Raw genomic sequence first — 25,887 nt, forward strand, 5'->3', positions numbered from 1 at the left:
GTGGAGCATTTTTAAAGATTTTGTGGTTGTATCTAAGGTACTGAAACATACATGCTATTAATCTTCGGCATTAACTTTATACCCAGAGAGGTGAAATGAACTGAACATATTCGAACTGAAATAATAAAACCAACTCTAATTAATTAAATCATGCTTTAGTATTTGACATTGCAAAATTATATTTTTTGGTACTCTAGGAAATGTGAGGGAAGAGAAGAATCAATTGTCTGAAGACTGAAAATAATTAATTAATTTAATAAATAAAAAAATTAAATCCTGGGGTAAAGTGGCTGGAGGGAAAGAAAGGTATTTTCAGACTTCATAATCAAACAAGAATTACTGGTTTTTGCAACAGTGTGTGGTCCATAGTCTTTGGGTAAGGTTCTGAACCTGAGATTCAAGATGTAAAAATATCAGAGGCAGTATGGTTGTATATCTTTTGAGACTTTCAAACTGTTAATGCATGAGGAAGCATCGGAATAATTCTGGTTTGATGGCCTTCTATATTTCTGGTTGGTTGTAGTTACGGTGCTAATGGTATGTCCAGCATTTGCCCAAAAGGAAAGATGCCAATAAAATGATGTATTCATTATAGAAGTATTTTAATATGTTTTTATCAATACTTGCTGGAATGGATTGCCTGACATTACATTGCAGAATTTTTAAGTCCTACCTTCAGGCAAATCTCATGCTTACTAGCAAAAATGAAAGTGTAAAATGCTTTTTAATGTATATTTAACAACAGATAGTCTAGTGATTACTGATGTGTAGTCTCTCTGGATTTTTCCCTTGCTATCAGAAGGCAATGTTAAGAGACAACATTTTTACACATTTATGCTATCTACATCCATCAGAGCCTTACTTTTTACATATTTTTAACTGTCATTCATAACAAAGCTACAAAAAAATAATTTCTCAAGCCTAAACCATACCAAGATTGCAAGCTTACAATCAATTGCCAGTAATAGTCCAGGAAAAAAGGGATTAAGGTATAAGTCTTATGTGCTGTTTTCAAGACATTATGCCTTGCATCAAAGTTTTTCTTGTGAAATGGCTTATTAACAACTTCAGTCTTATATCTGCTTGTTTTTAAGAAGCAAATCTATCAGTTGCATTTATTTAGCTCTTTCTAATAGTATTTCCATTTAATAGTGATTAAGGTACAATTTTTTGTATTTTACAGTGGTGTGCACAGCAAGAATTCATGTTTTACTAATGTATTCCAAACAGTAGCATTGTACGGAGATCACCATTGTTAAAAATAAAGTAGTGAAAGCATTTTAGATCACAGAGTCACGAGTTCTACATTTTGTGTACTCTGACACTGTTAAGCTCAATCTGGTTTTCTAACTGTGACTCTAACAACAGCATTTGCATGGATGGAAAGTTTGTATTGTTTGGTCAACTTCCATTAACACTGTTTGCATCTTGTTTTTTGAGCTTAGTGTTTCATTTTCAGGCAGCAGAGCACCTTCTTCAATAATTATGCAGAATCAATAAGCTTTTCTCTGTGTTTTGTCTTTGTTGTTTCTTTGATATGGCCTCTAGGATGCTGCAGGCAAGGTGCTGGACCGCTGGGCCATCATGTCCAGGGAAGAAGAGATCATTACCCTTCAGCAGTTCCTGAGATTTGGAGAAACGAAATCTATCGTGGAGCTGATGGCAATTCAAGAAAAAGAAGGGCAGGCTGTGGCTGTGCCATCTTCAAAGACAGATTCAGATATAAGGACTTTTATTGAAAGCAATAATCGCACCAGGAGCCCAAGTCTCCTTGCTCACCTGGAGAATAGCAACCCTTCAAGCATTCATCATTTTGAAAACATCCCGAATAGCCTTGCATTCCTGCTTCCATTCCAATACATAAATCCAGTCTCTGCTCCACTGCTGGGGCTGCCTCCAAATGGTCTCCTGCTGGAACAGCCAGCAATGAGGCTCCGTGAACCAAGCCTTACAACCCAAAATGAATATAATGAGAGCAGTGAATCTGAAGTTTCCCCTACGCCTTTCAAGAATGAGCAAGCATCCAGCAGGAATGCTTTGACCAGTATCACAAATGTGGAGCCCAAAACTGAGCCAGCCTGTGTCTCTCCTGTTCAAACACCTACACCAGTCAATGACTTATCGAAAACTGAGCACACAAAAAGCTCATTCCGAATTCACAGAATGAGGAGAATGGGGTCAGCCTCAAGGAAAGGAAGAGTGTTTTGCAATGCGTGTGGCAAAACATTCTATGACAAAGGTACTCTTAAAATCCACTACAATGCTGTGCACCTGAAAATCAAGCATCGATGCACTATTGAAGGCTGCAATATGGTCTTCAGCTCTCTTAGAAGCCGCAATCGCCACAGTGCTAACCCAAATCCTCGCCTCCACATGCCTATGCTAAGGAATAACCGTGACAAAGATCTAATTCGCGCTACATCAGGTGCTGCCACTCCTGTCATAGCAAGTACAAAATCCAACCTCACTTTAACAAGCCCTGGACGTCCACCGATGGGGTTTACCACTCCCCCTCTAGACCCGGTACTACAGAACCCTCTTCCCAGTCAGCTGGTCTTCCCAGCTTTAAAGACTGTTCAACCTGTTCCTCCTTTTTACAGAAATTTACTTACTCCTGGAGAGATGGTGAGTCCTCCAACCTCACTCCCAACCAGTCCCATAATACCAGCTGTGAGTGGCATGGAGCAGCATCCCCCTCCTCCTTCGGAGTCATCGGTACCTTCAGTGTTGATGCCCACCCCAGAGCCCAATGCAGACCTTGCCCCCAAGAAGAAGCCAAGGAAGTCAAGCATGCCAGTTAAAATTGAAAAGGAAGTTATTGACACTGCTGATGAGTTTGATGATGAGGATGAAGAGGTGAATGACAGGAGCACAATGGTGAATGACATTGGTCATGACAATCACTGCCATTCTCAGGAGGAAATGAGCCCAGGCCTGTCTGTGAAAGACTTTTCCAAAAGTGACAGAAACAGATGTATGTCCAGACCAGACATAAGAAGGGCAGACAGCATGACATCAGAAGACCAGGAGCATGAAAGAGATTATGAAAACGAGTCAGAGTCATCAGAGCCCAAATTGTGTGAAGAATCACTGGAGGGTGATGATCGCCTCCATGAACCTGGTGAAAAATCTATGATGCACAGTGACCGACCAGATGAAAACCACAATGACTCTTCCAACCAGGATGTCATTAAGGTGAAGGAAGAGTATACAGACCCTACATATGATATGTTCTATATGAGCCAATATGGACTGTACAATGGAAGCAGTGCCAGTATGGCTGCTCTTCATGAAAGTTTTGCTTCGACATTCAACTACAGCAGCCCTCAGAAGTTCTCCCCAGAAGGTGAAATGTGCTCCAGCCCAGACCCCAAGATCTGCTATGTTTGCAAGAAAAGTTTCAAGAGTTCCTACAGTGTGAAGCTTCACTACCGAAACGTTCATTTAAAAGAGATGCATGTCTGCACAGTGGCTGGCTGTAATGCTGCGTTCCCATCACGGAGAAGCAGAGACAGGTCAGTAAATATTAATTGATTTTCTGCATTATTAAATGCGTTGAATTATGGAAGAATAGGCAGTTTAGGCTATATGAAGAAATATAGAGATGCACAGTAATGACAAGTGACAATTGTGTTCCCATGACATTGAAAGAGATTTATCACTTCAAGATTTTCATTGTTGCTTGGCATTCAGAATGGTATATAATGTGCCACCCTCATAAGTGACTGGCTAGATAATAAATGTCATTATACTTTCTATATTCCTGTGAATGTGTATTATATTTCTGTATATAAGCTGCAGCCCTCATTACATTTATTTTCTTCTCCCCGTAACACTTAAAACAGGAAAATCTTCTATTAAGTGTATTGTAAATTATATAAAATACAAATATCTCCATGCATGTATATCAAACCACGGAACTAGGAAGGAGGGTGAAGGTGGATGGGTGGTTGAATGAATGGATGGAGATAGGTAATAAAGGACTAGAATTATTTCCATCCTCATAGGGTCACAGAAAAGCAAATAAAAAGCATTAGAAGGTTGTTCTTTACTACCTTTAATTTTTAAAACTAGGTGCTATGTTTTAGTGAGAAAATAGTAAAAATCATTGTTTCTTTGATAGAACCTACACACATATCTATCCACTACGGTAATTTAGTCTATTTTTTTCTGCATGTGAGCAACTCCCTTCTCCACTGCTGGAAATTTTGCACATTCAGAGAGAAAAGGCTTCCCTACATATTTTTAAGATCAACTGGAGTATATTCTGCTGGGCCTTCATATGACATCATGCCCGAGCTATGCTGCATCAATACAAAAGCAGTTGGGTGGGCTTAAACAGAAGCAGCTGGCCATAAACTCTTTGGTTTAGGGGTTGTTTTGTTTTTTTTTTTTTGTTTTGGGATTTTTTTGGTTGATTTTTTTATAGACTATTCTTTTTGATTCTTGAGGAAAATGTAGTATAAATGGAATTAGTCAAGGTGATAGGATAACACAGTTATTCCATACTTATGGATAAAGACTCATTTGATGACTCATACTGTCGCACAGCAAAATCTCTCTGGTTCATGGAGTAATGGTGAAATTGGGCCACCTCTTTTCCTTTACTTGTGTTTCATATTTTTTCATTAGGTTGTAAAAATTCAGCAGACACAGGAAGGAAATTAAATCTAGCTGAACATTTCATACACAGTTCCTGATTTTTTTTGGTATTTTTTTCATTGAAATTTATGTGGTTTGAAATTGAATGTTTCGCATCTTATGAAATGAAAGAAAATTAGTGTTAAGGATACTTAGGCACCAAAATTAACTGTTTTGATGAAGACTATCATCCCCAAATATCTCACGTCTTCTCTTATCATTTATGAAATCCACTAAACAGAAAAATATGAACAAACATAAGAATGCAAGTTCAAAACGCCCAAGAAGGACAATCTAGGAAATTTGTATTTCAGTAGGTTAAACTACTGGATACAAACCAGGTAGATCTAAATTAACACTCCTTTTCTTGCTATGTTATGGTAAGTTTTATGAGTGTTGAATTTAACAAAGGAAGTATGTGAGTCAGCGGCATAATCTATACTAACTTTAGATGTGTGCAACCCCTTTCAGTTCCTGAAATCATAATCTTTGTTAGTCAAGAATTTGGTTTGGCCAGTTTGTTTCCTTAGATGAATTATGAAAAATCAGTCATGTAGTATCCAAAACAGCTTTGAAATGAGCATGTGAAACAAGAGCTGATTAGCTTTAGGATTTGGAACTGTATGCATTGAACTAATTTCAGCAGAAATACATTGAAAGATCAAGGTAGTAATAAAGTTAGCATCGTAAAGATTTGGATATTCTAAGAGTGACTGTGATGACATGCATAAAATATTTCCAAGACAAGAACCTACAAACAGGGCAAATTTTGAATTTTTTTGTAATCTACATAGGATACTACTATTAATCTTACTGAAAGCAAGCATGAAATAAAAACCTTATCTAATATCTTAAAATGCAGGCTGCATATTTAAAGATAAAATTATTATTTGCATACCATTTTGTCATAGCTGTGTAATGCACAGGGCCATCTTATATCATTCCATTAGTAATATTCAGAATATTATTCAGTTTTGTGCTGCACCTGGGAAAAAAGACCTTTTTTGCATACTATATTCTTTAATTGCAGAGATTTAAGAATTTTTCTGTAATTCAAAAAATTCAAAGGTGTGGTACAGTTTGTGTTCCCTGTTAATTTTTGTTAGTTGTTTATCAGTTTTGGTTTGCAACAGTAGTCAGGAAATGCCTTGAAAGAACCAGGAAGTTCTGTCTTGGCTCAGGATAATTCTTTTAGATACCTGAGCAAGAAACATGTACAAAACTTCCATGGGCTACCCATTTTTATTCAGAAGTGCAACATCTAGAAATGTGCAGAAAGGAAAGCATATGTACAGAACGTCAAAGAAAGTAGATGAAAGATTTAAATAACATTTTCTAATACTTTGTCCATAAAAAGGAAGTTTTGTTAAAAATAAAATTAGGAAGTAAAAGTTAAATTAATATATTCTCTCCCCTTATTTTGTGGTGTTGTTTTTTTTTTTTTTAAATTTTGTTGGTGGGGTGATTCTTTTGTGTGCTTGCTTCTTTGCTTTGTTAGTTTGCTTGGGGGTCTTTTGCAAACTGTTTAATTACCCCCAACATTTTTCCATTCAATCTTTTACTTTTTTTTTCTCATCTTCCTTTTGAATATATATATGTGTGTGTGTGTGTGTGTGTGTGTGTGTGTATTTTTGTGTTGTTTTAATTTTTGTTTGTTTATTTGTTTTTGATTTTTTTGAGAGAGTATATACAATTGCCAGTTTTTCAGATTATGGAGATCACCAAAAAGATAACTGGAGAATTAGATTAACAGGATTGCAAAGTAAGAACTTCTTCCAGCCACTTAAGTCAATTTCACTTAAAAACTCAGGAGCATTTTGCTAACAATTGCTGTATGAGAAATAAGGGTTATCTACTTGCAGCACAGAGTAATAACTCCTGGATAATGTTTGAAATGGATTTGCATCCCATTTTGGACTCATTACAAAAGTCTCTGTGATTTGCTTGTGTTGTGAGTCACTCACATAATCTTTGATTAACTAGAGTATCTTTGCTTTGAAAACTAAAATGAATTTTTTTTTTTCAGTACTTTCAGTACTATCTCCATAATGAAATCAGAGTTCTAGCTATTCCATAGCTTACAATCTTGTGAAGTTTTTTATCTTTTTTTGTCATTTTATTAAGCCTATTACTAGCATTGTGTTAATTATATTATTAATCCTATTATAATTAGTTAGATATCTAAAAGTCACAAATTTAGCTATGTTCTGTAATAAAATACAAGTTTAAGTGGAGATAGATAGTGATCCTTTTTGTTTCCTTTAGTGGCATCTGATTTGGCTTAAGTCCTTTTCCAATGCAACTCTAGTTAATCAAATGTTAATCAAATATTCCCTGTGTCTTGTACATACACAAAACTCCAAATTGTTGACAGTGGTGGAGCTTCTGTAAAATGGGCTTTGGAAAGGAGGGGTTGTTATACAGACTGCCTGTTACCAGAGGCAGCAGATCACATCAGGAGCAAAAGCAGTGCTGTTTTGATAAAGGAGGGGTTTTATCTGTGTCAGAGCTTTGCAGAAAGCATCCTGTAGCAATTTCTGCTAAGGTTGATGAAATCTAGCTTTATCATTCCTACATCATTTGTGCCAGGGTCAGCACCTGCATAAATATCCTTCTGCTTGAAATGCTGGAATATCCTCTGAGATCTTTGGCTAACCAGTGCTAGTCCTTGCAAATTAGGGTCAAGATAACCAGAAGATTTCAGAGTCCCACCTCACGTGTATTTTTTCAGTTCAGGAGGAGGGAAAAGAAAGTAAGAGTCTTTTTTCTTACTATCAACAACCTAGTAATTCTGTTATCCCTTCTAAAAGTTAAACCATATTGCTTTCCAATACTGAAGCTTTGCTGAGCCTGGATATTTTTAAAAGCACTCATTTTCATCATTCTTCTGAGCTACAAGTAACATTACTCATTAAAACACCCTTAATACCTAAATTCTTGATCTTTTCCTCAGAGAAGTCTTTCTGATGTTCTTTACTTAGAAGCAGTAGACTTGAGTAAACCACTTTTTCTTCCATACTTCAACAACTGAATCGGTATTGATCCATTTCTGTTCCTGTATTTACTTCAGACGTCCTTTCTTCTGAAGACATGATGTTCAGGCATCTTGTTGCAAAAAAGACAATGGAGAGTAAATAGGAAAAGAGATATTAAAATAATAAAAATTTTGTCAGAAACAATATCATAAGCCTCCTTTTGAATGGAAAGACATCTTTTCAAGTTTAGATGGAAATGAGATGGGAAGAAGATATATTCCCTTGAGAGCTGACCACTTAAATGGGAGGATTTGTCCTTGTGAACTGAATTCTCTCTGGAGTCAGAGATGTTTCCTGCAAGTGAGAAGAAAGGGCTAGTGGCCACAGTGGTTAGATTCCCCTGGGATCTCTTTCCCAGCCTCATCTGTGAGCTTTGTCCCAGAACATACTGAGTTTGCCTTACAAAGAGATAGGTGTGGTTAATCCTTGAAGTCAGCACTGAGGTACAGCTGCTCAGAGAATTATCGAGAACTGTGGATGAGACATGTGGATGGGAAGAAGGAAGAATTATTACTTGACTGAACGGGACAGGAATGCCAAAGTTTCATCTAAGTCTGTGTTGAAGAGCACGTCCAGAAGTAAAGGTCTGAAAGGTGCAACTCAGAGCAGTTGACTTTTTTTTGATCTCTCACCTATAAGAGCCAAGAATTTTGTGGTCAAAACCAGTGATGAAACAGGTGGCAGGTGAACCTTTTGCCTTCATTAGGTCTTGTTGAAAAAAAGTACTTTTTTTTTTTTTTGAGGAGGAGGAGGAGGAAGAGGAGGAGGAGGAGGAATAGAGCCATCTTCTCACTTCTTAGTGTGTGCTAAATCCCCATTTCACCTCAGTAATGACACTATTAAAATCAGTGGGTTTTAAGCTAGGGCACAACATTAACAATAAGTTACTACATTTTCCTTTCTCTCAAAGTACAGAATGTAAATTAATTCTCACTGTACCTGTTCAGAGGAACAAACCAAAAACTTTTCATTTTGTCTGTCTGCTACTACTAAGTAGGACTATTCATTGCTCAGGTTTATTGTTTGGGTTTAAGTTTTCTCAAAAACTGAGCATGCATGTGTGTGCATCTGTGTGTGGACATGTGTGTGTGTTCCACAAGATGGGAAAGGTAATTGAGCCCCATGAATAAATTTTAAAACAAATAATATCTGCTCAGGGTGACTTATAAATAAATACAAGGCAACTATTGGTGCCAAGTGTGATCACGCCATTTGATTGCAAGTTAAATCAGTCCAGATTCAAAAATGTAAACCCCTTGATTTGTGTGGAGCAAGACATCTGTAGGTGGTTTATTAAAACCTGCTGATGTTTCCAGAATGAAATTTGTACACATATGGGCCTCTGGGTAGCTGTACTGAAAAAGCAGAGACATACTTTTTGTCTGGTTACCTGACTTCCAGACCTGTACAGGTATGTGTGAATAAATTAACATCAGTTACCTATGATGAGTCACTGCATACATTATTAAGGAAGGTGAAGATGTAAGAAAGCTGATTCCTGCCTCCTGTTATCACTTCCATGAGTCAACAGTACCCATTTTTCAATCATCCTACTAGGCTTGGAATCTTATACTGATAACTTTTCTGAAAATTATTTTCCATAAATGCACTGAATTCTACCTCCAAGAAATAAAATACTTTGCATCAGTCCATGATAATTATTACTGTCATTCCCAAAATATAATTAGCTGTCATACACAACTCAAATTTCCTCCAATAAGAACAAGAAAATCCAGTTTTAAGACATTAGGTGTTTGATGGACCATTTGTTAAGAGACAAAAATTATATCTGATACATTTTTAAAAATATAAACACATTTTACACCCGTATTATTATTTCTGGACGTGATAGAGTTCACAAAAAGTCTAGCTGCATATCCAATACAATTGAATGAACCATTAGGTTTTCTCTTGCAGACACTAAGATGTGTGTCATTGCTAATGTTCACATAACTCTTCCTTACCCAAGAGAAGCTGTATCATAAAGAAACATTTTGTGCCACCCCTAACACAGATCTACTGATCTAACCTCTTCCATGAGTAGTCATGTTGAACACAGACTGTCTGTCATATTGCATAGTCACCAATGTGAACAGGAGAAGCAGAATTAAAACTAGAATGCATAGAAAAAATGTCTTAATAAGATTTTTATATAGTATTTAAAGGAAAATAAATAAATCAAAGCACAAGGCTACATGTGTGAGCAAATATTGAAAAAACAGTTCTGATGTGGAGAGAGGTTTTTTCCAACTACATAGTCATTTATTTGGGGTTTGAATTGGAGGTGGTAGTTGTTTTTTGAAACAACTTGCTGCCTACACTTTCTTGTTCTGCTTTGGTATACAAAATTATATCACTTAGAGAGGGAGAGTACAGTTTTCTGTGCAGCTTAAGAAGCCTCATTTCTATGTGAACTTGCAAATAAGCCAAGGTATTTTCAGTGACCTGAAAAGCTTATTTAAACAAACTACTGCACCAGGGTTAACATAGGCGGGAAACATAAGTAAAACATTGAAAAGACTAGCCAAAAGCAAAACATGTATTGAGCAATATTTTCACCTGGTATGTGTTGTGACAAATAGTGTAAGTGTTAATAATAATGTGTTTTGTCCAAGTTTCCTGCATAAGTTCTGTGTGTTTTCTGTTTGGTGAATGAGGTTATTTGGGAAGACAGGGAACATGGTCTATCATACCTTGGTTGCCGCTAGGTTCCTAGAAAATGCTGGAAGAGCCACAGATCTTCCAGAGAGTGGGAGACAATTATTTTCCATTCATCTGAGTAAGTGTAAAGCTGTTCCACATTTATGAAGGTGTCCCATCGTCCCTAGAGTATTTTGGAAGTGGGTTAAATAAAACAATTGCCCACATTAGTTCCCACAGGGAAAGCCTCTAGCTGTTCTTTTAAACTTAAGAGCAGAAGGTTGTAAGATTTCTGCTACAGTGAAGGAAGCTGTATTTTACAGATAACGCAAGGACACTACTTCCAAAAGTCTGGGTGGAACAAGACACTGCAACTTGAGAGATGTGGTCCTCTCAGGTCCAGAAGTTTGGGGAGAAATAATGAAGGGTGAGGGAAACACATTTGTGGCAGGAATAGCTGTGTGTTTTCTGCCCTTTGGATTTACAGGTTTCAGTGAAGGACAGAGACACTAAGGCAGGTAATACTGTGGTACATACATTCATGATCCATCCATTTGTCCACTGTGCATGTCTGTTTGAAAAGAGAAATTTTCAATTCAAGAAGCAGGCTTTTCATCAGATCTTGTAGCCTGACTAAAGATTATTAACAGATGAGAACATTTGCTTTTCCCCATAATGATGATGCTGCTCTTTCCTCTAGATTTGAGCTGTTTCATTCATTGGAACATGAACTGAGTGACTGTGTTGGGACATATACGAATTAATGTGAGTAAGAAAATTGGTGAGGCAAATCCTACAAATGAAAGCAAACAAGCAAACAAACCCTAAAACAAACAAACACACAAAAGCACCAAAAAATACCCCAAAAATACCCAAAAACTGAAAGAGGAAAAATTTACCGGGTGTAGATGACTCCAAATAGCTACAACATTTTTTTGAATGACAGTCTGCCAGTCCTATCAGTATATCTAGATAGAAGCTGACATTTCAAAATACATTTTGAAGTAGAACTATGTAGCAGGTGATCAGTATAGTAAAACAAAGATCATTTGGATTTCTATTCCATTGCTTTTTGACAAAATGCATCTTAGCTACTGAGGCAGGAAAGTTTTCCACTGAAATACATCTTAGTAAAAGATGTTACCCAAAAATAGTTGCAAATTATAGGCTCTGGGGAAAAGAATCCCAAAACCCAACTTCTCTAAATCTGGGACACTTTTTTATGATTATACAAGCTGCTAGTCATTAGCAAATATGAAAGCAAGTAAAAGCAAATTTTTGAAGTAGAGCCTATAGTTTAAGAAATGTACTGTTCAGTTAGAAAATATTAGTAGTAAAGCTATAAATACTGCTCACTACTTATCTCAGGATAAGTATCCTGAAGGAAGACACACAGAGTTATGAATGATAGTTAAGTGCTCCACAGTGTCAAGGAAGACACCACTGTGCAGGCACTGCAAGTGCACTGCAAGATACTGTGCACAGCTTTTAAGCACCCCTTAACTCTGTCCAGGAACACTAGAAGTTTGCTGTCCTTTGTCTCTTCAGGCAAGAAGTGTACTTCATGCACCAATATTTATGATGCTATGCTCTAGTACTTCAGTAGAAACCACTCATTCACGTCCAGCACGTACACATAAAGTGTTCTCTAATGGTACCTCTAGAGGTGCCTCAGATGGTCTTTTGGGGCCTGAGGTTACGCAGGAATATCTCAGGTGAGATACCACTTATGGCTCATCACAAGTTGATCTTTTAATGGCAAACACTGGATATTTCCTGACAACAGTTTTAAGCCCAGTACTTCTAAAAAAAAACACCTAAGGCTTTTTGTAGTGCTTCCTGCTTTCCAGCAACATCTTTTAAATGAGTAGTTTGCCATGTGCTAAGAAAACTTTTTTCAATTATTATTTTTTTTAATTAAGGTTCTATTTCACATTTAAGCTTGCCCTAAATAGCATTGCTTTAAAACATCTGTGTAAGAAATAATTTAACATTTTTGCCATGAGGCACCTTCAAGCTTCATATAAATGGACCTGGAAGAGAAATGAAAGAGTTTTAGATTTGCCAGAAATGCATGCTCCCATAAAAGAGAAAGAATTGCAGGATTTTGTTGGCATTGGCATTGTGAATAAATGTAAAATGGTAAAATGTAAAATGTTTTGTGTGGGGAAAGCAGGGTGAGAGAAGGAAAGTATAAGATTGTAATAAGAAGATATTTTTTTTGCTGTCATTTTGGTTTTCCTTTTTTTTTTTTTTTTCATAAAGAGGGGTAAGAAAGCCACAAGCTGTATATCTGTGTCAAACCATATGAGTCTGAAACACAAGATGTAAACTACAGGGTTTATAAGTTGTTATTTCCAGTGTTACTGATTTTGATTTTAGTGTTTTACAAACTGTATTGCTTATTTTATTAACTAGGGAAAAGTATTTTGCACTTCCAGTTCAATACATTTTTTTTCCTTTCTTTCCCTCTTCCTTTCTCTCTCTCCTTTTCTTTGTTATGCCAGAATAAAGAAAGCAATTACAGTTCAGACACTTACAAGTGAAAATACAAATGGGACATAGTTAATTTTGCTGCCTGTAAACCTTAGGTTGTACTTTTGTGTTTTACACACAATATGCGGAAATAAAAATAGACCAAACATGAATATGTGTGTCTGTGGTTGCGAGTTCTGAGAGAAAGACATCCATTATGTTATTAGATAAAGATGTAAAAATATAATGGATAGAAAGAGAACTCAGATTCCCTCTCAGAAGGTAAATGAGCCCTTGTTTCAAGAAGAAGATGCACACAGATTATGTATTATGCAAGACTGAGAACCAAGATTTCATGAGGAGGGGCCCTGGCAGGAAAGATAACAGATCCTGCACTGGGTGTCTCTCAGGTCTGATAGCCAGATAGGGGAACAGCACTAATTCTGCAGCCTTTTTAGTCTGTTCTGTCACAGAAGGGGCACTGCTGGGTCAGTCAGCTCACTAGTAATTGTGTTTTACAGACTTCTAAAGCAATTGGCTCAGTCAGTCCCAATTCAATAAAAGTGTAGAGCGAGAGTGAGAGCACTTTTGTTCTATTTTTTACTTGAAATTATTTCATTCAGCAGTCTGTCTTTTTTATTACCAGGATTTGACATTAGCACTCCAAGCTATATTAGCATCCATTTCAGCAGTTCAGTAATGGTATTAAAAAAACACTTAACTTCAACGGTGAATGGTTGTATGACAGTACCATAAAAATCCACATTAAAAAAAACTTATGTATTTGTCCCTGCAAATTATTTTTCAGTCGTTTAACCACTTCAAAACTACACTCTCTTGACTGGTGTTTGCAAGAGCTTTAGCAGCAAGGAAGGCTTGTAAAGGAGCTGAAACTGCAGCAACAATGGCATAAAGAGAAAAATGAAGACATTTGAAGAAGAAGAAAAATGTGATGGGAACATGCAAGCACACATACACATATAATAAAGACCTTTCATTTTGAGTGGGTGCCTGTCATTCATCAACTAAAGCAAGATTTTTAAACTCAAATCACTCGAGGTAAAATCTTTGGCATCTTCCAGATTTCTGGGATTTAATTTTGAACCCAGCACTCTCCAAGCTTGGGACGGCAGCCTAACTATCTTGGCACTGCAGCGCATTCATAAATGACTGCATTAGGTTCTAAATTTTGATTAAACATTCTGTAATTAATCAATGGTAGACATCAAGCAGTTGGCAAGGTCCAGAGCTGCAAAATGTTTAAGACATAAAACATTACAAAGTAATTAGAATGTGCTCCTTCAAGAGAAGGATTGCCTTCAATAAAGAGGTAAATGATAGCATCATGTTTATTGTGGACGTAGGCAGCCAGTGCAATATGATAAACTGCAGGAGATACACGTATCAGTAATCATCCACATTATTAGTGTCATTAATCATAATTCTAAAAATATGACAGCAGCAGCCAACTTTTTGACCAATTTTGCCTCTGCCTGTTGGCCGTTATAACTTCACTAATAGACTGCAGAGCTCCTGTGCGTGGCAGTTTGCATTGAGAATGGAAGGTTAATTATATTTGAGCTGCTGATTCCTTCTCTCCTCGGAAAAGACTGAGCACTTTGACAATCCCAGGAGCTCACTGCTGTTAAACCAGTAAAAGTACTTTATTGAAATTTTCTTTGTTGGTCAGGAATGAGTAGATGTTTCAAATGAGATATAAGCGCCAGACTGGGACAGCCGCTAATGTTTCTTCCAAAATAATCCTTGGACAGCAAGCTGAACTTAGATATCTTTGCACATTCTCTTGTGGATGAGTAAAAAGTTGAGAATTTAATAAATGCTGACAATAGCATGTATGGAAGAGTCTCAGAGGATTGAAATTACTGAGAAGTCGGGGCATCAATGAAAGGAGGTTGTAGGATAATCAGCTATCAGTTGACCTGATAGGGGTGCTTATTTAGTCATGTAAAATTACTAATAAAGGAACCCTGTTGAAATGCCGCATCATATTTGGTTTTATAGTTCCTCTGGTGCCGTATAAATAAAACCAGCATTTTTAGACAAACAAACATTAGGAATGAGAATTACTATTGCATTTTGATCAAAATAAATGGTTTACAGTTTTGCTGTGGAACCTGAAATCGTACAAAACTATCCCTGATCTCAGGTTTCATCATTATTTTGAACTTGAGATTCAGTCAGTAAAGTGTCTGTAAATCTCCTAAGCAAACCATGAGATAATATGTTGCTGTGGATCAACATCTGAGAGAAAAGATTTGATTTGAAATCAGAACTGGGGAAAACTAGGAATTCTGCCTGAATTTTTTCTTTATTTCTAGATTTACTGAAACTTGGAGTTCAGTAAAATACACTAGTGGCGTGCTGAACTGGAGGGTCTGTTTGCATAAAAACTTGCAAAATGATCACATTTGGCTCTACTGGTAGAATTAAATGAAGGATGAAAACTTCTGATTATAAAATTTGGATCATGTAACATTTAGATAATTTAGGTTTGAAAATGAATGTTAACGTGTATGTATTCCTCATCCCTTCAGTATTTCTTAAGGGAAAATACACCTTGTCAAGGACCAGCAAATACTTCAACACAGTGGATTTGAGGACTTAATGCATGACTGCAGTGCATGGCACCAGCTAAACTTCTCTGTAGAGCTTGTGTAAATTGTGGCAACAGCTTTGGTGTTACAGACAGTGATGCTAAGCACCTGTTATGCCCATCACAGGACTTTCTCATATGTATAATGACTTCTTGCGCATGTAACATTGTGACACTGTGTTAGTTCACTTAGAAAATATTCTGTCAGATAAATCCTCTTATTCTAAACTTTCTCAACCAGTCCGGATATTAGACGAGAATGCTGGCTATTTTGTACTGAGTCTGTTTTGCTTCCAGGCAGCTAGTAAAGTGAGAGGTTGAAGTGTTGCAACACAGTTTTGATCATTTCTGAGTAACTTTGGCAACTATACCAGGTGTTGTGCTTTTTGTTTGCAATATCTTTTGATCTTTAATGGATAACAATAGTAATATATTAAGAGTGCAACATAACCTCAATGCTTCTGAGCATGCACAACTGTTGTGAAAGCGTAATTCTGTTAGCACCATAAGGACCATTTCACTAAACACCTCAACAGGTATGTACTGAATTACTGGACCTTTCAAGAATCCCTAGCCTGTCAGATTTTTTTTTTTTTTTTAATTATTTGGTAGCAAATATTGCCATCAAATATCAAATTCATATTTAACCTGAGTATTTGCCTGCACAGTCAACTATCCTGCCTTCCTAAATGCATTAACATTTTTTATGCATTCCATGGTGATGATAAATTGTTTTCTGACTCTAACTGTGGATTAAGTATGCAAAAGACATGTTTGCCACTGCCAACAAACCAATAATTCTCACTAACATCTTCAGAGTTACAACATTTATAAAGTTGCAAAGTGGAGTAAACAAACCATCTGTTTGGCTTTACCATATATGTCATGCTCTCTTATTAGCATATTACGATTCATTTAGTAAACAAATTTGGTGATTTTGTTCATGTCAAAGTTAGAAGAAGCTTGAAGATGATTAACATTCCTGGGACAGGCACATTAATACATTGCTTCCTCTGCAAAGTTAAATGGCTTCTCAGGAGAATCACCCCTTGTTGACAAGATGAGACTGTCAATTTTGTTTGCCTGCCACATTAGGGGCCGTAAGGGGATGGGAAGCTCTGAGAAAGAGGAGCAGTGTAGGCAGCATAATTCACTGTGAATTGAAAAAAGAAGTCTAATTCTGATAAATGGTCGACCCCAATACATCCTACCTGTTATTACAACAGACGTGCCGTATCTGTGCAGTAAATTAGTTAAACCCCTTAAGAGTTTGATAGGAGCTTATCTTCAAGTGAATAATTTGAGTGTAGAGGGAGCTGTCTTCGTGACCAGTGTGAGTGATTTGTTTCATATTGAAAGGGATTGAAATGACTGGGCTCCACATCTTTAATTTGCAAGAACTTGCTTGTCCTTTATTTCCTGTATTTAATAAGCACTGGGTTTTTTACTTTTTTTTTTAATAGGTGCTGAACTGTATTTTACCTTTTGGATTTTCTTCCTATGAAAGGTTAATATTTTTCAGAATCTATGCAATTTCAGGCTTCAAGAACTGATGCTATTACTCTGTTCATGTAGAAATGCCATGGTTTTATCAGGTAGTATAGTATTTTTGCCTTGACTCCTTCTAAAGTCTAGCCCCTGTACCTACTTTTCCCCTTACATTCAGAAGCAAATTAAATATGATCAAATACACGGAAGCACCAGTGTACAGATTTAAATTTTGTCCCTGTTCAGATAAATGTGAATTTTATAATTTAGGTCAGATCAGGATTTCAAACTGTTACTATCTTTGCTTAGATTTATGGATTTCTTTTTTTTTTTTCTTCCTAATTAAAACCTAAAACAAAACAATACAAACCCTGTATCAAAGGTTGCTGATAGAGTGGCAAAATTAGAACAGTAAGTGAGATGATAATTTCTTTAACAGTTTTCATTACTAATTAAATTCAAGGAACTGTTTTATTGTTGATTCTTATAAGCAAATGGGAGAAATGATTGCTGCTTCTTTCTTGAAGAAGTATCAGAATTGAGGCCATATCTTTCTCATAAATATGCACACTGTTATATTTAGCCAGTCTTACTTTCTGGATCTTTGATTTTAGCTGCATGAAACTCAGCACTTTCTGTCTGCAGAGATTCTGAGAAAGCAAAAAATTCAGGGTTTACTTTCTGTAGTGTTCACCTCTTCTGGGCCTTTCTATGAGTTTCAGGCTTAAACAAGCAGGAAAGGGACATGAAATTGAGGTAAGAACATATTACTAAATTTTGTTAGCAACTAAAACCATGTGAAAATTTAAAACAAAACCAAAATTCTTAATTCTTTTCACCTTTGAGGTGAACAGAAACAAAGAAATCTTTCCTTTAACATTTCATTATAGGTAAAAATGTAGGCTGAATACTGAGCTGAAAATATCTGTAGGAAAAGTCTCACAGGAGGAATAATGAAAAGTTCATTGTTTATGATATTTTAAAACAGATTGATAGAGCTTAGTTGTAAGCTAAGTGTAGCAGGAGGATAGCTTTTATGGGACCTGTACAACCAGAGCTGTTACTTCCATATCCAGCTTTAATAAGAGGTTCATCAATTTTTACATAAACCACCAGCCAATTGTGTTCTGATCTTTGATTTTCTAACAAAACCTTCTCAAACTGCTGAAGATTGTGTGATTCCAGGTTTTGCAACCCAATAGTAGCTTCTTCTCTTAGTAGTGTCTTCTTTAAAAAAATATCTCTCACTGCGAAAAAACACAATTTGACACAAAATAATTTTATGTTGTCTTTACTTGCATTAAGTATCAAAATATAATTTTATAGTGTTATTTAATGCTGGGATCACTTACTGATCTTAAAACAAAGCTGACCAAAGACTGATGGCCTCCTGCTGTCACATTCTGGTTTTGATTTCTTTGCAGTGTTAGAATGGTATGGCTAGGTGTTACTAATTTATTAAATCACGTGCTTGACAGAAAAGGCACTTTCAGAACACCTGAAGTGTACGAAACTGGGATGGTGACTTTCTTAGAAACATAGGGAGAAAATGGTTGTGGCTGGGTACAAGTGGAAATGTTGAAACAATATGATTTATTTTGATGGTTGACTGAGATCAGTAACAGGGAGCTTTGTCACTTATCATCAGACGAGAAGTAGTAGCCAGACATTTAACAAGGATATCAGTTGGCTTGGTTTTCTGTCTCACTGCATCAAGCAGTGGAAAGTGGGTTTCCACAGTCCCTAACTGATTGCCCCAACAACTGTGCTTTTCTTTCATTCTTACTCTTTTTCTCTCTCATCCCATAATATTTAAGTATAATTATACTTTTCTCTTGGTAAAATAATTAATAAAATAATACTATATGCTTAATTTTCAACACTCTGTCCTGTCCTGAATGGTGAACACATTCAGCCTAATTTTTCATGCAGTTGGTTTCGTGTCCTCTGCTAATGCTTGAATCTAAATAGACAGAGCTCTTTATAATCTGAATTCTCCAGATGATTCATCCAGAATTCATCCAGAGATGGGGTTTGCCACAGTGCAGATAGGACTGCAGTTATGGGTGCGTCCAAATTTGGCCCTTTGTCCATAGGATTCATGCCAATTTCTATACCAGGACAAATTCTGCTCTGATAAATTAATTCTTACTCACTTCAAAATGAAATTAAAAGACTGACTAAATAAAAATAAACTAAACTAAAGTGGCCATTAAATTTTCTCTTTCCAACAAATGGACAGTAAATTAACAGAATCAGATTCCTTGACAAGTGTAAAAAGAAACTGCTAAAGAGATCCCAGTCAGGATTTATGATGTGTGTAAATAGAATGTATGTTTAATTGACCATATTTCCTAGGTTTATAATCCCTTCCTTCTGTTGGTGCGTAGTGCATCTGTCACTAAGAAACTTGGTAGTAGTAGGTGGGGTGTAACCAACAATGAATTCTAGTTAAGAATACTTTCATGAACTTCACAAGAGAAGGAAAATACTACCACCAGTGGGATCATGCCCAGAGTCAGGGAGCTTCTGTAACTGCTGTAGGATTCTGCATTGCACTGGTGCTAAAAGTCCTGTCTGAAAAGGCAGTGGTGAACTCAGAGGCTGACATTTCACCACAACCACAGATTTTATGTGTATCATCATTATCGTCATCATCCTCATGGCAACACTGCTCCATTCTTAAAGCCAAATTCACTCTAGTGAGGGCTTTGCACATACTTTTTCCTTCCATGTATGTAATTAATTAATAGTAACTTGAAAAGAGTGGTATTTATGTAAAAAAATCAGGTATTCTGAGTCCTAGAACTTGCTCAACAAGTTGAGCTTGCCACAACAAGCTGCATTTCAGACCATCTTGGAAAAATACCCTCCTCATTTTTAAAGTTATCTGACATGTAGTACAGACCTAAACAGGTGTTTGGACATTCTTTGCCCCAGATAGTATTTTCAGAACAAACCCTCTTCACCATCCCATGTTGCCCAGGAATGTCTAGGTATAGTGACTGAAGTAAAGTAAAATATGCCTTTAGTTAAACACATTTGATGGCGTATTTCTGCCAGAAAGACTTCAATCACCAGTTGTCTTTACATAACATTTCCACTGTGAGGATCAAATGTCATTCTGGTAGTTGATGTACAAATAAGCAATCTAGGAAGACCAGAGGCATTCAATTTAATTAGGTCAAATATTTTGTTTCCTACACACATATATATTTCTGCCAAACATTTATGTTCTTTAAGTTCTTTTCCCTGCAGATACAGCAGTAATTTCAGTGGTGCAAAGGACACCAGAGATGGCCTTAAATTAGCTAGCTGAGGTATGAGAAGTAATGAAGCCATGGCAGGCTGAAGCTCAGCAGGTTTTGGCATATTTTGCTTCAGGATCTTCTGTGTGTTTCATGGCAGTGTTCATGCACTGGCACAAATTACTCTGCCCAAAGTATGCCTCAGCTTACCCAGGGACCACTGTTTACACATACCTGGGAGCAGTATCTGGAGGAGGAAGAGGTAAGAAGCTTTGTAAATCACATAAGGGAAGAGAATAGCTGAAGCAAGAAACTTCAGGTGTCATGGGGAGGAGCAGATGAACAATATGACAGGTGGTCAGCATTGGCTGAGGGCTTGTAGGGGACTTCCTAGGGTTGGGAGTGACAAAGCAGAGGAGAAAGAGTTGGATTAGGATGGAAAATCTCTGTTTGGTATGGAGAAGGGGGGTTTAATAAGATTTCAAAACTTCAGTGTCTAAATAAATGAATTTTTTTTTCACAAGTCATACCTCCTTCTCCACCAGAATGTTTTCACATATATTTAGGGAGAATATTAAACACAACTGAAATAGATTAAGAAATGAATGTAAAAGAATCAATTCTTTTGAACTGTGGTTGCATAATGGAAATCGACTGCTATGAATGAACCTATGTTCAGAAGTTATGAACAGCAGAGCTAATGCACTGCCATGAGTTCATCTTTATTATTGCATTACACCTGAATCAATTGATAAAGTAGCTTCTTTTTAAGGCTAGGAATGGCACTTAATTGAATAAAAGTCAATGTAATTATATTAGGAGAATCCAACAGTACTGCTGACAGCGGAAAAGGGACACTACTGAGCAGAGTGCCAGAACTGGTCCTCACATTTCTGCACATCGTTTGCCTGACAGATATTATGGGCTGGTACATACTTTAACTAGATTACTGATTGCAACTGCTGTAAGTGAGAATTGAATAAGGGAGGCATCTCTTCTTATCAGAGCATCAGCAGAGTTTGCATCCTTACACTGGTCTTTCTCAGGTTGGCTTTTGTCTATCTGGGGCTTGGTGGCCCCTCTTTAGCATGATAGTTTATTCTTATCTCTTCATTTAGTGAATGGTGACGTTATTTTCACTGCATGCCTGACTGTTGTTTTTCTCAACAGCAAACCAAGGAAATAGTAAGCACAAATGCATGGAAGCAAGAGTTACAGTTATCCTGACCAGCTCTTATGCTGAAACAAATTCCCAGAACATAGCAGTGAAGAGGGGAGAGAAGGGGGGAAATTATAAGTACACACATGAGTACTTTATGAATAGTTTGCAGTTAGCCTTATGATGATAAGCACAAACGTGCTTTTATAGTCATTTAATAACCCTGGTCAGTGTGGACAGGCCTTCACAGTAAGCGTTTCCGGTACTGCACTTAGCAGCTTTACATGGAGCTACATTCCATCTGAAACCAGGAAGGCAAGGGACCATCAGGACTACTGTTTATCATTCATGTATGCATGCATCTGTTCAGAGCTCATTTGTGGATAATAATGGGTATGGTGTGAATATGCTTTGATTAATTTGCTTTATGTTTTCTGTATTGTGTGATTGAGTCAGTATCCATCAGGACAACAATATAAGTGATATTACAGCTGACAAAAATACAGTTTCACAGTCAAGACTTTTTTAAGTCTGTGTTTTATTGGTTTCAGTTTTTTTTTTAAAAACCAGATATGTCTGGATTGGAATGTGAATTTGTTCTCTCTCTCTCTCTCTCTCTCTCTCTCCTCCCCCTCCCCATTTCTTTCTCTTCTCTCCTCTCTCTCTATCTTTTGTGATCTCAATTTAGCAAAAGATTAGAAAGCTGATCTTATCACAAGGTAAGCTCAGCCTTCCTAAGTGCAGTGTGGGGATATGCATAATTACACTTCTATGCCTCAAAAAAGCAATGGTGCTATACTTGCTTGTGTGAAAAGAGTATTTCCCATGTGGGACAAAAGCAAGAAATACTCTCCACTTTTTCCACCCTTGCCCATACCTCTCAACTCTCTCGCATTAAGAGAGAAATCTTCTGTTCTAGACCAGCCCCTAACTGGAATAATAGCATCCCAAACACACACAATTAAATTAAACTGCATTTCAGTATCAGTTTTATGTCAGAGAAGTTACCTGCACTTGCAGGTGAGCAGATTAGTTCTATTGCTGTTTATTTATTCCCTTAAGTTATGTGCCACAGATAAATGAAACACAAAGTAAGTGTTAGAAAATTAAAGAGATTTACTCCACATGAATTTAATCTTCCTACATTTGCATTTGCTTTTTTGCATTGTATTTCTGTACCATGTTTTGGACTTCAGTTGGTTGAGAGGTATGTTTCAAAGGGTTTCTTAAAATAAAAGCTTCCAATAAGGAAATATTGCTAATAGCTATTGTTCCTCTTCTCCCTTTTTTGTTAATGTAGGACCTGAATGTCTGTAAAATATTTGATCATTGTTATGTCTTCCCATGCCAATTTTGTACCTAGTGCTTTTTGCAAATTAAGCTATTCCTATGTTAAAATTCTCTCTTTCTCTCTCTCTTTCCCCACCCTCCTCCCACTCCCTCCCCCCGTCCCACTCTTCTTTTCCCTCCTACATTTGGGCTCTGATCTGCAATTTATAATGGGCAGACAGACTGGTGAGTCTGCATGTTGTAAATTGCGGGTTTGGGTCCTTAGCTTGCAAAGAATGTTATGCAGTAGAACTTCGCTAATTCTTTTTTTGCTGACTCAAAATTCAAGTCACCCTCCAAAGAAACTGAATAAATATTTGTCATTTACTCAGCAATGCTGCACATTCTGAAAACCGAACCCTAAAGTTTTCTATTACTGAAAACTTTACCCTGATTTCTTAAGCACTTCAGCAAAATGAGTATATTCTGTGGTCAGAGGTCTTTGATGTCTGTCATGTTTGTTGGTTGTATCATTAATTCAGAAAATACAGTTTTTCAAAGAGGGTTTCCTGACAGTACTGCAAATCAGTGAGGTTCTACTGCAATGGGTGAATAAAGCCAATGCTAAAAGTGGAGAGTAGAATGCAGCTTCAAATAATAGGCTATTTTACTTGTTTACTAACTTAAAAGCTTACACTGTTTGCAAATGTAGAACTTTATTTCTTGAGAGCAAAGGCACAGATCCTGTAAAGTACTTGAGAGTCTTAATTTGCAGCTCTTGGGATCTGGTTTAAAATCCACTTCCATCAATGGCAGTTTTAAAATGTCTTTAACATCTGCAATAACTTCAGCAAATACCTAAAGCAAACCCATGCTCAAGTTTTTTGATTGATTGGGGCAAAATTCTCACTGCCATTAATAGGTTTCTTTTACTGGACATTACACTGCTTCAGCCAATCAGCACTGCATACAGACAGTACAGGGAGAAGGACAGGTAGGAGTGGCAGTGACAACTTAGAAGGATGAAACCACCAACTTTGGCTAAAATTTTCAGAAACTTATATATAGATTTCAAAGACTTGTTCTCTTAAACCCTTCAAGTCTTCTCTATCTTTGTTTGGCCTGATTCTGAATACCTTTATATGAGAATTAATTAAATTACCAGAATCAGGACCTCTGACAATGCCTTATTTGGTTACTTCTATTTTACTCCCCTCCTATATTTCACTTACTGAGTTATGTGAGTACATATATATATATATATATGGATGGATAAATACCTAAAGACATGGATCCATCGTAAGACACAGATAGACACACATACATATATTCCATATATTAATATTTTTTGCCTCTTGAAGAGAAGGAAAGTCAGCAAAGATTCAGGAATCAAGAAGAGCATTTTGTATTTTCTGCTAATACAATTTCTTAATTCATAAATTTCAAATAAATTTCAATAGCTGCTGTTGGGGACTAATGTTGAGAAGCAGCAGCTAAAAAGAAAAACAATATGGGGGGAATTTGTTTTTTTGTTTAGTTTTTATGTTGCAATTTGTCCACTTATAGAAAGGCTGACATTTCCAAGTAATATAGATTGAGGATATTTTTATGAGAAATTATCAATAAATGATAATTTGGATTTGGTGCTTGTTGACTCTGTGTTTAATCAAAAATACTGTACGTTTTTCCTTTTCTCCCTTCCCTCTTCCTTTCCCAGACACAGTGCTAACATAAACCTGCACCGTAAACTGTTGACCAAAGAACTGGATGACATGGGCTTGGACACTTCACAGCCTTCTCTTAGTAAGGACCTCCGCGATGAATTTTTGGTGAAGATATATGGCGCTCAGCATCAGATGGGGCTTGACTTAAGGGAAGACACCTCCTCGCCTGCTGGTACTGAGGATTCCCACATGAATGGGTACGGCAGGGGCATGGCAGAAGACTATATGGTACTAGACTTGAGCACCACCTCCAGCATCCAGTCCAGCAGCAGTATCCATTCCTCAAGAGAATCTGACGCAGGAAGCGATGAGGGTATTCTCCTGGACGACGTCGATGGGGCAAGTGACAGCGGGGAATCTGCCCACAAAGCAGATGCCCCTGCCTTAGCTGTAGGTATGGGCACCGATGTCCCAGGATCCCTCATGTTCAACAGCGTTTCGGTGAGCAACGGTGGGATAATGTGTAACATTTGCCACAAAATGTACAGCAACAAGGGAACCCTCAGAGTGCACTATAAAACAGTGCACTTGCGAGAAATGCACAAGTGCAAAGTCCCTGGGTGCAACATGATGTTCTCCTCTGTCCGTAGCCGAAACCGGCACAGCCAGAACCCCAATCTGCATAAAAACATTCCTTTCACGTCAGTAGATTAGGTCACGGATGGACACAGCATAATGCCAGCTCTCAGAGAGGGCCCACTACATCTGAACTGCCATATACAGTCTCCCTTTATATATATGTATATGTATATGTATATGTATATGTATATGTATATGTATATGTATATGTATATGTATATGTATATGTATATGTATATGTATATGTATATATGTGTGTGTATATATATATCTATACACACATACATAAATATACATATATATATAGTTTTTTCTTTTTTTAGCAAAAGAAAGAAACACCAGGTGCTTTTTCCCCTTTGTCGGTTGTTGGGGTATTTTTTTCCTTTTTTTTTTAATAGAAACGAAAACATTGGACCTTTAATTTGCGGGAAGAGATCCTTCATTAAAAAACAAACAAAAATAAGCAAACAAACAAACAAAAACCAAACAGAAAACCTGCAGTTGTCCCTAGTTCTGTTAGAATGTTCTTGGTCATCTCCAAAGAGACAGTTTGCTCTTCCTGTAACTTTTGTCTGAAACAAAAACAAAAACAAAAAAACAAAAAAAAACCACAAAAAAGAACAAAAAAACCTTAAACAAACAAAAAAAGTACAAAAAAACACACAAAAAGTCCCCCCAAAAACACAAAAAAAAAATGCAAACAAACAAAAAGAGAAAGAAAAAACAATCTACTTAGTTGTCTTTGTGTTTTCTAAGCATTGGGGATAACGTTCTACTAAGCATGGCTGTTACACTTGTATATATATATTGAGCCTTGACAGGCCTATGATGTAAAACAATTGTATTGATGGTGGTTTAACTCTAATTTTTTTTGCTTAATTTTTACAGTTACATTCAGCTGTTAGATAAGCAGGAAAAATAGTTTGCTGCCTAGTTTTACTCATTTATGTTAGCTTTAATGCACATTTTTAAAAGAACCACGGTCTTGTTTTAACTACCTGCTAGATATAAGTAC

The 25,887-nt window shown here is 36.8% G+C and overlaps 1 protein-coding gene across 3 annotated transcripts in view; it reads left to right on the forward strand.

Moving 5' to 3' along the window:
- Window positions 1-25,887, forward strand: part of BNC2 (basonuclin zinc finger protein 2) — a 346,001-nt gene that overhangs the window by 311,132 nt on the left and 8,982 nt on the right. For 2 of the 3 annotated variants that reach the window (XM_005522665.3, XM_088054203.1), the window contains exons 5-6: window positions 1,549-3,515; window positions 24,287-24,987. In XM_005522665.3, coding sequence (XP_005522722.2) covers window positions 1,549-3,515; window positions 24,287-24,947 — 2,628 coding nt within the window. In that variant the 3' untranslated portion in view covers window positions 24,948-24,987. Of the gene's footprint in view, window positions 1-1,548; window positions 3,516-24,286; window positions 24,988-25,887 lie in introns of those variants that run through there. The other variant, XM_088054204.1, reaches the window with a different exon arrangement.

This window comes from Pseudopodoces humilis, chromosome 4, assembly GCF_049639895.1.
Source record: "Pseudopodoces humilis isolate 2021_Gansu_Grassland_sample_001 chromosome 4, ASM4963989v1, whole genome shotgun sequence".
In the NCBI taxonomy this organism is placed as follows: Eukaryota; Metazoa; Chordata; class Aves; order Passeriformes; family Paridae; genus Pseudopodoces; species Pseudopodoces humilis.